Below are 14,293 nucleotides of genomic sequence, written 5' to 3' on the forward strand. Positions count from 1 at the left end.
ATTGAAAATTCAGATATATAGCAGCAGTCAATACCAGAAACCAACTAACCAGAAATAAATATCAAAACTAGCGATATATCATATTGTCTTCGGTTACCGCGATAGTTACTCATGAAATAAAACTATGAAAACGGATTATATCGCGTATATTGAATTTATAATACATCCCGACGTTTCGAACTCTTTACAGCGTTCGTGGCAGCGTCAGTCACCCGTTGACCACGAACGCTGTAAAGAGTTCGAAACGTCGGGATGTATTATAAATTCAATATACGCGATATAATCCGTTTTCATAGTTTTATAGCGATATATCGTTAAAATGTGTCCAAATCTAAAAACACAAGTTTAAACAGTATGCCTACTTTTGGAGTGATTTTAAAAGAAAAGTTAACATACAATAGTGACCACATACCTTCTGATGATAGAAAAAGTACCCTTTTACTCGATTTACCTAACGACTTAATAATACAAATAAAAAAGGAAATTAAATGGCATGTTTTTGCAAACGCTCCGTTGAGGGCGGGCCGCCCAGCCGGGCTAGCACATGATTGGCGCGAGAGTATCTCACCGCGACATAGACTACCCGTCCTTCTTTAATTCATATAGTTAGTAAAAGACGGGTAGTCTATCTCGCGGCGAGATACTGTCGCGCCAATCATGTGCTCGGCCTACAGCGGCAGTGAGACGTCGCGAAGCGCGCTAGACGCACGTCCGCTTACTAACGCTATCGGTACTAGCACTCGTAGCGTACTAGCACGTAGTATGTTCTAGTCCACTTAATAACTGATGTAGTGTAGTTTGTGCTTTTAAATGAATAGTGACGTGTTTATAATGTAATTATATTTATACAATAACCTGTGAGGACACAGTCAGCTGTTGTGATGGTTATAAACATGGTTGTTACGCTGAGATTAAATTTACTGAAAATAACGACAAAATAGTTTAAAATGTTATAAATATGTGTGTAGTTGTTGTAAACCAAAGTCAGTGTCAGTGTTAGGGATAATTGTAAATTAAATAAAAATTTCACATAAATCCAAAGGGTTTGTAATCTTGTACTCTAGTTTTCATTACTAAGATAATGTCTTTCAAGTGCTAATTAAGGTTATCTGTAATTCTTTAACGAAACCTTATGAGTTTTTTTTATTTTTGGCGACCTAATTATTCAATTGAAATTGAAACTAAATATATGTTTATTGCGTATTATGGATGTTTTTATCCACATGATAAAATAACCATCACTTTTTAACACGGCTGGATAGAAAGTGACGGACAGCGTTTTATCACGCAACAAGAACAACACATAGACAAGAACGTATCCGTATGACCGTATCCATATCCATGCTGTAGAGGAAAATAGCCGGACAGCCGAACGAAACCATTATTGCCTTAGCTGAAACGAAGACGCTTCGCTCAATTCATTGCCTGCTCTTCTTCGTCAATCGAGTAAAGAGATAGTTTAGATAATGTAGTAAACAGAACATAATTTCGATTGAATTGAGTTTTCGTGCGTTTTTCAACTAAAAAACTTTAATAGTCCAACGCAGGTCTGAAAAAGTTAATGACAAAACTGGATTTAAAGCTCTATATAAATATGAAACACAAAAGTTCAATAGAAATGCTACCTTTCCTGAAATTGGCTAAAAACAAAAACAGAAACGCAAAACAGAATGGGTTTAAGAAATAAGTGAAACAAAAAGCGAACGTCCAAAGAAACATGGCGGACGGGTCGCGAAGAGAAGTCTTCGGATTTTAGAGTTCTTTTGTTTCTACGATCTACTCTTTACGAGATTTTCGCTAATTTCCCGTTTCTTTAAGGGCATATACTTATTTGATTTTTGGGTCACTGCATAATTTCCACACTGACGCGCTAAAAATGTATTCCTTAATTTTTATTTCTCACAAAATTCATGTTTTATCGCTGACTATACTATTCCTTAAATTGTTACTTTTTATTGAGGCGGTTCTAGCGAGCTCTTCAACGTAGTTTCGTTGTTTTATCACAGGCACTTATAAGGTAGTCACATTTGGTTTCATCGCCAGATCAGTTCGATTAGTTCAATTACAGTGTTATCGGTATTTCATAAGCACATAGCAATTTTCAGCTCTATTGGACAACGACAATGGCGGTTTAGTAGTTACACATATAGATACATACAAGCCTGTTTCTGATTTGAACGAATTTATTTACTTAACAGCTGTATGAAGGTAACTAGATAATATTTGGCCCTGAGATACTGTCGCTACGAACAGCTTACGTACATATATGGCAATAATGTATTACCGCGATATTGCAGCTAGGCTTTAGCTCACGTAAAGGGGCCCACTGACTATCAGTCCGCCGGACGATATCGGCCTTACAGTTGTTCGGAACCGTCAAGTTTTTGTTCTAACTGACAAGCAGATATCGTCCGGCGCACTGATAATCAGTGGGCCCCTTAAGTAAAAATAAAACAATTTCAAAACATTGTTTATTGGAATGCTGCTGCTACGCAATCCTTCGTCCTTTTTTGTTTCTGTTTTTTAGGGTTCCGTACCCAAAGGGTAAGAACGGGACCGTATTACTAAGACTCCGCTGTCTGTGTGTCTGTCTGTCTCTGTCTGTACGTCTGTCACCAGGCTGTATCTCATGAACCGTGATAGCTGGACAGTTGAAATTTTCACAGATGATTTATTTCTGTTGCCGCTATAACAACAAATACTAAAAACATAATATAATAAATAGGTATTTAAGTGGGGCTCCCATACACAAAACGTGATTTTTTTGCCGTTTTTTGCGTAATGGTACGGAACCCTTCGTGCGCGAGTCGGACTCGCACTTGGCCGGGTTTTTAGTTTCTTTTTTTCTTGAGTATTTGAGATTCTTTTGTGACATTTTTGTGATACAATCGTTAATAATTGCTAAATCTTTTCTTCTTATTTATATCGATGACATTCGATGTCTTTCAGCATATCTATGTTGTCAAATTGTACCTTGCTAGTAAAATAAATTAGTATCAATTATAATGGTTTTCTTTGTCTGGATTTAACTACTGAACCCGGTACGGAACCCTCTCACTTTAAACCCGTGGCACTTAAGAGTTGTCAGTCTTTTCACAACGCGGCGCTAAGAGGATGACAACAGTCTTTGGGATGGTAATGAAAAGCGGGCTGTTCACGTCACGCGCTGAATGGGAGTGGCTTTACGGCTGACGAGCTCGGCACGATGACGAGGCGGCTCCTTATCCACGAAAATGGTTTCAATTAATTTACTGATTTTTACACGAAAGAAAGCAAGTGTCTATCATGTTGATGTGGGACGTGAACGCTTGTCATTGCAAAATGACGTAACGGCCTTGAACTGTTTCATAAAAGCCTGTAACCGGTTATACAAATGAGAGTCGATTTATAACAAATGGAATGTTACAAAAGCGGGCTATAGGTGCCTCTTTCTCAATTTAACAATAATTGGCTTTTTAACGTACTTACAGTTTTTTGTGTGAATATCAACACCGCTGTTTTTAAATAAATTTTAAGTGTCCAATAATTATAATTTACCCTAAATATTTGAACTATTAACGACGAAAGTTTAGTGAAAATTTCACGGTTAATTAACTTTTATTTTATTATTAACTTCTTGTCTGACCTTTTCTAGTTTTTGATAAGAAAATTATAACGTTTTTCTGGTTCCTTTTCGTAACTTTCCTCTGATTTCGTAACCGTGTCGTGCCCGTATAAAAGTACGTGAAGTTTTCATTCCTTAAATTACGACAACGTAGGTATACTGTCATGTAATGATTTATAAGACGGTATAGATATAGACATTAAACTTTTGAAGATGGGGGTTGTCATCGGGATAAAGTCCCAAATAAATTGAATGTAAAGAATGGGTCCTACTTTGCCTAAATCTTTGTATAGATATGTAACATTACATATATAGTAGACGTGTCCCTTTTTGGTTTACATAGAGATCTTTATGATATACAATGATATACGAAATGACTTTGAATGGTAATATAGTACGATAGGCACTTTAAACCGATTAATGAATAGTTTCCAATAACTTCTCATCACATAATAACCTTTTTGCCACTGCTTACAAATGTGTTAATAGATTTACATGCAAATGCTTGATTTGTTGATGAAAATACATAAATCCCTTAAGAGTCCCCAGTAAGCTCGGCCGAATTTCACCTTCAGCCGAGTAAATAGTTTGTGCCTTAAATTTTTTAATTCTATAAATCGATCCAGAATTGACGAATTCTGAGGTACTTAAAAACCGGCCAAGTGCGAGTCGGACTCGCGCACGAAGGGTTTCGTACCATTACAGGAAAAAAACAGCAAAAAAATCACGTTTGTTGTATGGGAGCCCCATTTAAATATTTATATTATTCTGTTTTTAGTATTTGTTGTTATAGCGGCAACAGAAATACATCATCTGTGAAAATTTCAACTGTCTAGCTATCACGGTTCATTAGATACAGCCTGGTGACAGACAGACAGACGAACAGACGGACGGACAGACGGACAGCGGAGTCTTAGTAATAGGGTCCCATTTTTACCCTTTGGGTACGGAACCCTAAAAACATTAAAAAACAAAAACATACTACTGAATCGATAACCTCTTAAAAGATTGAAGTTGGTGAAGAATAATACTCTGGCTAACATAATTTTACTATGCTATAAAACAAATATCCTTCATCAAACCAGTGTTTTAAAATAATACCTACATAATATCCGCTCTTCATAAGCACAACAACATAAGCAAATTCATAAGAAAATTGTTAACATAAACATATTATGAAGTGTTTAAAATCTAGGACACGTGGTTATTCTCAATGAGGAGAAACAAACATAAATTATCGGCTTCGATGTTGGTTTTTAAATGTTTTTATCGTAAATCTTAAAGTTTGAGTATACCATTGCCCACACTGTTAACTGACACTTTGTAAACCTTATTACATGAGGCATAAGGTCCACAGATAGACAGTTAAGAGTGTTGCTGTTTGTACCATTCGCGCTTCGAAAAGCAAATAAACATTGTTTTCGAACGAAAAGATTCCGATTCACATTTGAACAGTTTTTAGGGTGTCATCGTCAACTAGGAACTCTTATGGGTATGGTTTACATATATATATTAATACAGCCCGGCAACTTGAACATGTCATGCTCGCTTAAAAGTCTTTGCTTACGGTGGCGTCGTTGATCGGGTCGCCACTTTCCCGAATGAAGGTTGAGGGAGACGATGGCTGAGATACGCGTCATACTCGTGACCGGTCTGTTTAAGTTTACACGGGCTTCATTTTACCTATGTAACTTTACTTTTGAGTGGCATTAACGTGAGGCACTTCATTCGGTTCTTGTCTGTTTGTCTGATTTAATATCTTGTCTTTTTATTTATTACCTATATAACAATTCAAGTCTTGGAGACCCTTTACATCTCTGGATAATTTGATGATCTTTTTTATTATTATATACATTTAATCTCTGATACCTAGAGACTTTTACATCTCTAAACAATTTTAGTACTTCTGTTATTTGTATAGTGTTTATTAGTTTTTTTTTCTTGTGTAATTTAACATTTATATTTATGTAATTAGTTTTTGTAATTTTGGGTTAATTTTATTGTTTGTAAAAATTGACATGTAAAAGTGCCCCTGTGGCCTATTTGCTGAATAAATGTTTGATGTTGATCTTTGACATATCCAACAGTCTGATGATTGAAGTATTTATAACCTACTTATCGTTATTGAAGAACGACAGGACTCTGCACTGAGAAATGTAATTAGCTATTTAGATGTCTGGCCCGCGACGGAAAACAGCCTCGACAGCCATTCGTTTTGGATAAAAAAAAACACCGTACTTTTGCGTAATAATTTCCAAATTCAACCAGGTTTGTTTTACCTGTTACTCGTGTTGCGAAGGATTCTCCGTTTAGCTTGAGGAAAAATGCTTCGAATGTTCTCCTTTATATCGCATTTCACAAACGATCCTCGTGCAATTTCGTAAGCAGGTTCAACAATCAAATATATTTTTTTGTTGATTCAGTTATTGGATTTTTTTCAAAATGGCGGAGCCATTGAAGTTCGCGAGATTTACAGCTCACAAAGCTTACTAGTATTTATAGACTTACTCTGCTAAATAAGACCGATGCTATTAAATAAGACATCAAAGCCTTTGTCATATGAACTTATGACGTGCTTACTCAGTTTATTTTCTAAGCTCGAATTAGTCTTGTACAGTCTGCGAAACATCAATACTAATATTATGAATTCCAGAGAAACTGGCTTTCTTTATGTCGGCGCTAAATAATTTTGCTGTGGCAAGTAAAAATATTATAATTTGGAGATTGACATAGGCTACTAAATGTTTAAAAAATCACTTGGCCGGTTAAGTTGCGGATTTCCGTAAATGATTAATGATCTGTTAGCGATGGGTCTTGTATGAATTTTATTGATCTATAATATTGATCATCTTCAAGTATAATCTATCACATAGTCACTGTTATATTCTCTATTAAAAACCTTACAAACCCTTTAGATTTAAAAACTAAAATGACAATATAGTGAAAACCAAAAAACAAAATGGCGTCCTCAAACGGCAAAGACTCTAAAATGACGGCGTCAATAGACAGCCTAAAACTGTCAAGTAAAAACACCTCAGTGTGTTCGTCGAAGCATGCATCGTCAGAGTCCGTGTTGTCCAGGAGAGACAAGGACAGCATACAGATGCAGGAGTGTAAGAAGAAACTGTTGAACGAGCAGATTATCATAAGGGATGAGAATGTGGTGCTGCGGTCGCCCGCGCAGAAGAAGATCGTCATGCCACCTACTGTCAACCCTGAGGTAAGTTAAGACTAGATTAACTTCTGGGGCCCGTTTATCAAAAGCTTGTAGCTTGTAATACAAGTGGAAGTCCCTTTCTAATAAAAGCTGTCAAAAAGGGACTTCCACTTTGTTAAGACCTATCTTAACAAGTAGCAAATAAGTAGGTATACTAAAATAAATATATATATACCTACTAAAATAAGTATACCTAAATACCTACTTACCTAATCTAGACAGATTAAGTCTCTCAATCGTCTGTATGTGGCACCACAGTCCTATGATATGTAAAGGTGACATCTACCGAAACTATTGTGTACTAGTATAAGTGCTCAATAAGCTGTTAGCTATGTCAATGTATGTAATAGTTCATAACCAATCCGTAGTGTCATAGTGTGGCGCTGTACTTAACTATATAAGCTTCTACATGTATGTAGATAAACTCACTTTTTCTAACCAGCCTTCTGTAAACATTAAATTTAGATATCAGTATTCCCTGCTTTCATTTGGTCGCCATTACCTCTAACGCTGAACACACTTGTATTACAAGCTACAAGCTTTTGATAAACGGGCCCCTGATGGTGACCTATAGACACCTACCACTTTGGAGGTAGATTGCGGCCCTCTAAGCGACCAAAAAAAGTTGTACACCTTTCTTGAAAACCCCCAAATGTAATATTTTAACAAACCACGGCGGAGTAGGTACGTTCAACAGACGGAGCATTTGCGGAAATAAACTTCTGTAACACACACAGTCTGAGACTATTTTATATCAGTAACAGTTTTGAATGATTCACGGTTAGTTTCACTAGACTTATATTAACCGGGATATTGTAACATGTCAGAGGCTCCCTTTCCATGTTAGCATTATATGTAAACATAATATTGTTCTATTTTAAGTCGGTTAAATTCCATTCTTGTGTCTCACGGTAATTCAAACAGCTATATTTCTTTTCATATCTTAAGTGGACCTTGCTATTTGAAATTCTAGATACACCACTTGGAGAGTTTAGCTGATATAGTAAACCAAAATATTAAGAAACTTATTTTTAATATAATTTGAACTTTATTTCAATGTCATAAAGCTTATTGCGTTATAAATTTTTGTGCAAAGTTAGTTTGGTTATTAATTTCAAGTGTTTGTTTAAAATACCAACTCGGATTTCACGGTAACGATAAAAGTTAAGTTATGACTGTAAAATATTCTATGCAAAATTGTACCATATTATTAAGAATTAAAAAAGGGCGTATCCCTACAATATGTGTCTATATAGAAAAACAAAGACGTTTAGAATAAAAAATTTAAAGACATCCCACCGACGAGAAGGAATAGTTTTGGCTACACCCATTAAGTAGGTCAATTTGGACCTTATGTTAATTAGGAAATAAAGAGTAATTTGTATAGGATAGTACGGAATCATGAAATTCAGGATTGGTTTAGGTGTTACCAATGGGGTGCAAGGAGTTTGCTAGAGCGGGGAAATCGGGATCTGGGAAGGGATTTCATAAAACCCCTTTGCGGGGAATTCTCGTGGCTATTCGCGGAGCGTTGGAAGAAGTTCTCTAGTATAGGTTAGGTCTATTTAGGTTACCTATATTGTGTCCTGGTCTAGATTTTGCTAGTATCTTATGATGCTGGTAGAGTTCGGATTGGAGCATAATATGGTGTAATCTATTGTGGGGTTTAACTTGAATATTTTTAGAGAAGTGCATTTTAGATTGTGTTTGTTTAGTGGGTTTAATTGATTTATTGGTTTGTGGTTTAAACAAGCGCTAGTGTTTGATATAATACTAGTGAGGTCTAAATTATAAATCAATAAATTTAATAAGATTGTAAAGTTTGTTTTGTTCATAGTGTCATTTATAAACTATTTAGTGAATTGTAATTATTAGTTGTTTGTTGATTTGTGCCCAGACAAGTGCTAATGTAAGTAAATATATTCGTGAAATTTTACTTACAAATCAATATATTATTAAAGGTTGTAAAGTCATGTTTGGTTCATAGTGCAATTTATTAATTTATGTTTTAATTGTGCTTAATATATATAGTGTTTTGACCTGGATTATTTTAGTGATATTTAGCTCTGGAATGATTTTGGTTGGAGTACTTTATATATTATTTTAAAGTTAGTTTTGCAATTTATCTCACAGCTTTCTTAAATAACTTATGGGGTAGAGAGAACTAATTCCGATCCAGTACAGTGCTGGGCAGATGGAGAGATAGGGCGGGTACCTTACGGTGACAACGACAGTCTTAATTCTCCTACTGTGCATTTTGATAATATCAGGTGGGTCCCTGACAGTTCCTGGGTTTACAAGGACAGGTTCTAACCCCTGGGGTCTGGACAATTTGGGTTGTCTCCTAGACTTCTTAAAAAAGCCAGATTCTAGACCAACTATCCCATTACCTTTTTCCCGACCTACATCGGCTGTCCCAAACCCTATCGCTGATGCTGGTCCACGTGGAGAAATAGGGGGTCAGTTCTAAATCGAGGTGTCTCCACTCGTCTTAGTTAACTGTAGCCTAGGAATTTCTCATTGCACTTCGAGAAATTACGCGAGTAAATTAAATGTACATCCCGGGATGTTAGTTTGCAATTATATCGATAGATTAGTTGGTTAGTTTAACTGTTAGGGCTAGGGTTTATTTTTGTATGGTTTAGGGAATTGTAGGATTGATCAAGGTTTATAATTTTTATATAACAAAGCCATTAGATTTTCACAGTAGTTAGCTAGGTTCGCTTCCGATATATTTATGGCTATTTAAACTACATAGTACGAGTATAATTATGGTTTATGGGTTAAATTTAAATAGCGGTAGCTAGGATGTAGTGTGGGTTTAGGGATTGTTAGAATTGTATTACATACACTTATTTATGACTTATTAAAAAACTTGACATATTTATGACTTTGAATATAATTTGGTCCTTTGCAACACTACTGGTAGAAAATATATTGTGGGAAAAACATAACAAATAACCACAATATAATGTAGTATTTTAGAATCAATTTGCTTATAAAAGAAATATTTGTTTTGCCTGTCCCTTGGCAGTCTGTATGACGACTTCATTCTGTTTTCTAGAGATCTGTAATTTTCACATTCGACCTTAAAAATACTAATAAGGTCATATTATCATAAAACTTTATTATTGGAAATATATATCAATGAGTGATTTACCCAAGCTAGATCGATGCAGAGCAAGATCGTGGTTTATTTTGGTCCGAAAGGTGATTCAAAATGACTACAACTATAGTTTGGTTAATATTATTTCATTGAATACCTACTAAAATATACTACAAAATTACAGTATTCTGGGAAATTGGAGTGGATCAAATACAGCTGCTCTAACTACCAGTATTTTGTTATGTTAAATTGTCCCTTTGATGTCCTCTCATTTATGACGAAAAATGTCATAAAATAATGTTCAGGGCAAATGACGAAGTAGCCCTGTCATTATGAAAAGATGTCCCTTCAGGACCACATGATAGTTCCTTCAGAACTGGGGCGGGGGTCTGCCCTGGCAACTGGATGACGACCACGGATAGTCGCGGCGGAGCGGGCGACATCTATACCCCAAAAACAAAAATATTTGTAATGTGACATTTATTAGTGATCGTACTTTGACCATCTGACTATTACATTCGACAGACTTTACTTATTTTGACATACATTATTGAAGACTTAACTAAGACATTCTACAGACTTATAAAATTATGTTTTATTTACTATTTATTGATTGCAATTTAAATAAGACTTCATTTGATTAAGATGTACTTTACATTTGTTTTACCAAACTGAATTTAAACTTACAATGATCTTTCTAAATACTCTGACTTATTTTACACTGGCATAATTCACGTTTTATTAATTATTTATCATTATTAGGATTTTTAGGCGTATTATTCATAACTCTTTCCTATTATGCGAAAAGGATTTCGGTTACTATTAACGGTTATGACGAAGGGTTATAGTTAAGGTTAAAATCTAAAAAACTATATCGTCAAACCACTCGTTCATATTTTTAACCTCAGCAATTCATCGGGTTCTTTTCCGGAGTGTTGGAAAGTAGCTGCAGTGGTTCCCGTTCATAAAGGAGGTGACAAGAGCTGCCCCGGGAATTATCGCCCTATTTCTCTTCTCAGCAGTCTATCTAAAATGCTGGAAAAGATTATTAATAATCAACTAATCAATTTCCTTGAATCAGAACACCTGCTCTCCCAAAGACAATATGGTTTTCGAAAAAACAGATCTTCTGAACAAGCCGCCACCTTACTAGTTAACCTTGTTTCTTCCTATCTTGACAGAGGAGAAACCTGCGTGGGAATTTTCCTAGATCTGGCTAAGGCATTTGATACTGTCTCAATACCGATATTGCTAAGGAAGCTTGAACTGTTAGGCATTCGCGGTATCGCATGGAACTGGTTCAAAAGCTACCTTACAAACCGGCAGCAGTGTGTAAGACTTGGCACTTTAGTCAGTGACTCAGCTCCGATAACCTTCGGTGTCCCGCAGGGAAGCATCCTCGGTCCCACTCTTTTTCTGATCTACCTCAATGACTTAATTTCTCTGCCCGTCAGTCAGGCAGAAATTATCTGCTACGCAGACGATACTGCTCTGCTGTTTCACGATGTGTCCTGGGAACGATGTTTTGCGGTAGCTGAGACAGGTTTGTCTGTGATTACCAAATGGCTCGCTAACAACCTGCTCTCACTTAATATTTCAAAAACAAAATACTTATGCTTTCATAAAACGGCTTCTTCTGCCCCCAGCTCCCGGCCAGATCTCAAGTTTTCTCGTGCCAATGCAGACGTCGATTCAGCCAGTCACTCGAGTAGAGTTTTCGGTGTTGTTAGTAATTGTACCACCATAAAGTATCTGGGCGTTACGCTTGATGAAAATCTTAATTTCAAAAAACACATCGAAATAATGTCTACTAGAGTCAGAAAGGTGATATTTATTATGAAGCTGCTACGAAATTCTGCTACGAGGGAATTGCTTAAGATTGTATACACTTCGATATGCGAATCCATCCTGTCTTACTGCATTGGCGTGTGGGGTGGCTCCACTAGCTCTGCACTACTGCCTCTCGAAAGGGCCCAAAGGTTTGTGCTCAAGGTCATGCTTGGGAAGCCTCGGTGGTTTTCAACGGTCACCCTTTATAAAGACGCGGATGTTCTTAGTGTGAGACAATTATTGATCCTACGAGTTGCAACTCACGTGCATCGAAAAACTATAAATTCCGAAGAATATCTTACCCTAATCCGTAATCGAATCTTCAAAGTTCCTACTCCCATCACAAAATCCGCATTCGCGAGGCGTTTGCCTAACTCCCTGCATCCTTATATTTACAATACAGTAGTAAAGGCCTGCAACATATCTAAAAAGTCTCCTCTTGAAGCAAAATTCGTAATTAAGAACTGGTTGAAAGGTCTTAACTATAGTCAAACTGAAATGCTGCTGAAGGTCGTCACCTAATCACTTACGTATGCTAACAATCTCTGTAGCCTTAATACATGCGCAACCCAACACACACTCACACACATACACACACACACACACACACACACACACACACACACACTTACACACACACACACAGAGAGAGACAAAGTTTTTCTTTAATTTTCTTTCTTTAAATTACTTAATTTCTTTAATTATTACTTCTATTAATGTCACCTAGTTTTTTACTTAACCTTTGGTTGTTTAATGCGAACCCGGCTTCCACGTGACAGGCATTGCCTAGTGTGGGGCCACTGGATATTATCGAATATTATTAAGGTTTTTTCTTTTAAATAAATATATTCTTATTCTTATTCTTATTCTTAGGGTTCTACATAAACACAAGACGATCATTTGGCCAATCTACTGATCCAATTCAAGATATTAACTTATATATTTAGATTTGATTTAGGTTATTTACATTATTTTATAATAATTAATAAAGGTAATTACGGATTGCGGTATTTTTAAAGTTTTTTAGAATTTTAGATTTTCTTATTGGAATTTTTAGTATTTTAGGCAAGTCTAGGTTTAGCTGATTAGGGCTAGTTAGGGAGAGTGGTGGGAGAGTGTTACAATATAGACCGTGATTACCTTTTGTATTGTTTTTGAGCTCCCGATATTTCGACGCAGTTACATGCATCTTGTTCACTGGTAAACTGAAAATAGCGGGTGGGTGTCAAAGTTGTGTAGACCGCGCTCGGTCTACCCTTAGTCGTGCGCGTCGGCTGCGTTCGCTTTCAACGTTACCACCGGTCGCATTCACACTCGTTGGATAACTCGTTTACCCGTGAACAAGATGCATGTAACTGCGTCGAAATATCGGGAGCTCTAAAACAATACTCAATATAAGTCTATTTTATATCAGGTCATTAAAAAAAAAACTTTCTTTTTCTTTCTCAATATACAACGGTTCATATTAAGTACCTACGTCTTTTAACCTGGTTACGAGAAATCAAAGTCCGAATTATAATTTTTTGGACATAAGTGCATGGTTAGGTTTATTTCATGGATATAAATTAATACAAAAATGCGGCGCTATTAGATTAGGTATATCTTCAAGGTCTCGCCTGCAAACCGTAATCAATAGTCAATACTATTTAATGGCGCGCGTCTCGATAATGCGGGATAATCTCATTTATTCGCCGGTTTATTACTTTGCTAATAAAATTTTATATAGTTTTCTTCGACGAAATCCCACAGACTTCGCTGGTTCGGCCACCTATTAAGAACGGGAGAGGATCGGGCTGCCAAAAGGGTGTACTTGTCAAGACCAACATGGTGGCCGCCCGGTAGGTCGGCCCAGATACCGCTGGGGAGACAGTGTAGAAGCGGATCTGCGACAGCTTCAAGCCGATAATTGGCAGGAAACGGCGCAGGATCGGGAAAAGTGGTATGCTGTCGTTTCGGAGGCCAGGACCCTCTTTGGGTCGCTGAGCCATATTAGTTAATTAGTAGTTGGATTCTTAAGAATTTCAATTGAATGCTGAGGCAGCATTAAAAGTCGTTCTACGCCCTGGAGGTACATATTCTAATTTAACAATTTGTAATAGTTTTGAACTGGTTTTGATACGACCTTGACGATCGTCTTGGTGGACATCTCACGTACAACTTTTACTTCATTTCGCATGCACCATTTAGCGTGAGCGATCTTCAAAACGGTATCAAAATAAGATCAAAATCATAACAAATTTAATCAGAATCTGGCTTAGGTATAGTTATTTATAGTGCCGTGTTTCATAGTAATTACTAAAACTGCAACAAACTTTGAACGTTCAGTTTTGCCGATTAAATAGGTTTTTTGCTTAAATCCAAAGAGGTTTTTACATTAAAAACTTTCAAAGTTTGTAGCAGTTGATTAATTACTAACAGAAACACTCTAAATAGGTGGACTTATGTCTTTCGGATAAGGGTTACTTAATATAATAATAATCAGTATAATAATGATTTTTTATAAAGCAGAAAAGTCTGCGAGCGTTACTCCAAATTA

General features: G+C 36.4%; 2 protein-coding genes and 1 long non-coding RNA gene across 5 annotated transcripts in view; 2 read left to right on the top strand and 1 right to left on the bottom strand.

The window, feature by feature from the left end:
* LOC134751170 (inactive dipeptidyl peptidase 10) overlaps positions 1-14,293 on the top strand; it is a 348,960-nt gene that overhangs the window by 206,813 nt on the left and 127,854 nt on the right. The window contains exon 1 of one of the 3 annotated variants that reach the window (XM_063686542.1): positions 6,449-6,824. The exons of the other annotated variants lie outside the window; for them this stretch is intronic. Within the exon in view, the coding sequence (XP_063542612.1) occupies positions 6,564-6,824 (261 nt within the window). The 5' untranslated portion in view covers positions 6,449-6,563. Of the gene's footprint in view, positions 1-6,448; positions 6,825-14,293 lie in introns of those variants that run through there. 3 annotated transcript variants of the gene reach the window in all.
* LOC134751181 (uncharacterized) overlaps positions 1-14,293 on the bottom strand; it is a 456,797-nt gene that overhangs the window by 134,111 nt on the left and 308,393 nt on the right. The window lies entirely within an intron of this gene.
* The window catches only part of LOC134751176 (cytochrome c oxidase subunit 4 isoform 1, mitochondrial-like), a 222,464-nt gene that overhangs the window by 50,530 nt on the left and 157,641 nt on the right, over positions 1-14,293 (top strand). The gene's annotated exons all lie outside the window — the stretch shown is intronic.

This window comes from Cydia strobilella, chromosome 21 (genome assembly GCF_947568885.1).
Source record: "Cydia strobilella chromosome 21, ilCydStro3.1, whole genome shotgun sequence".
Taxonomy (NCBI): Eukaryota; Metazoa; Arthropoda; class Insecta; order Lepidoptera; family Tortricidae; genus Cydia; species Cydia strobilella.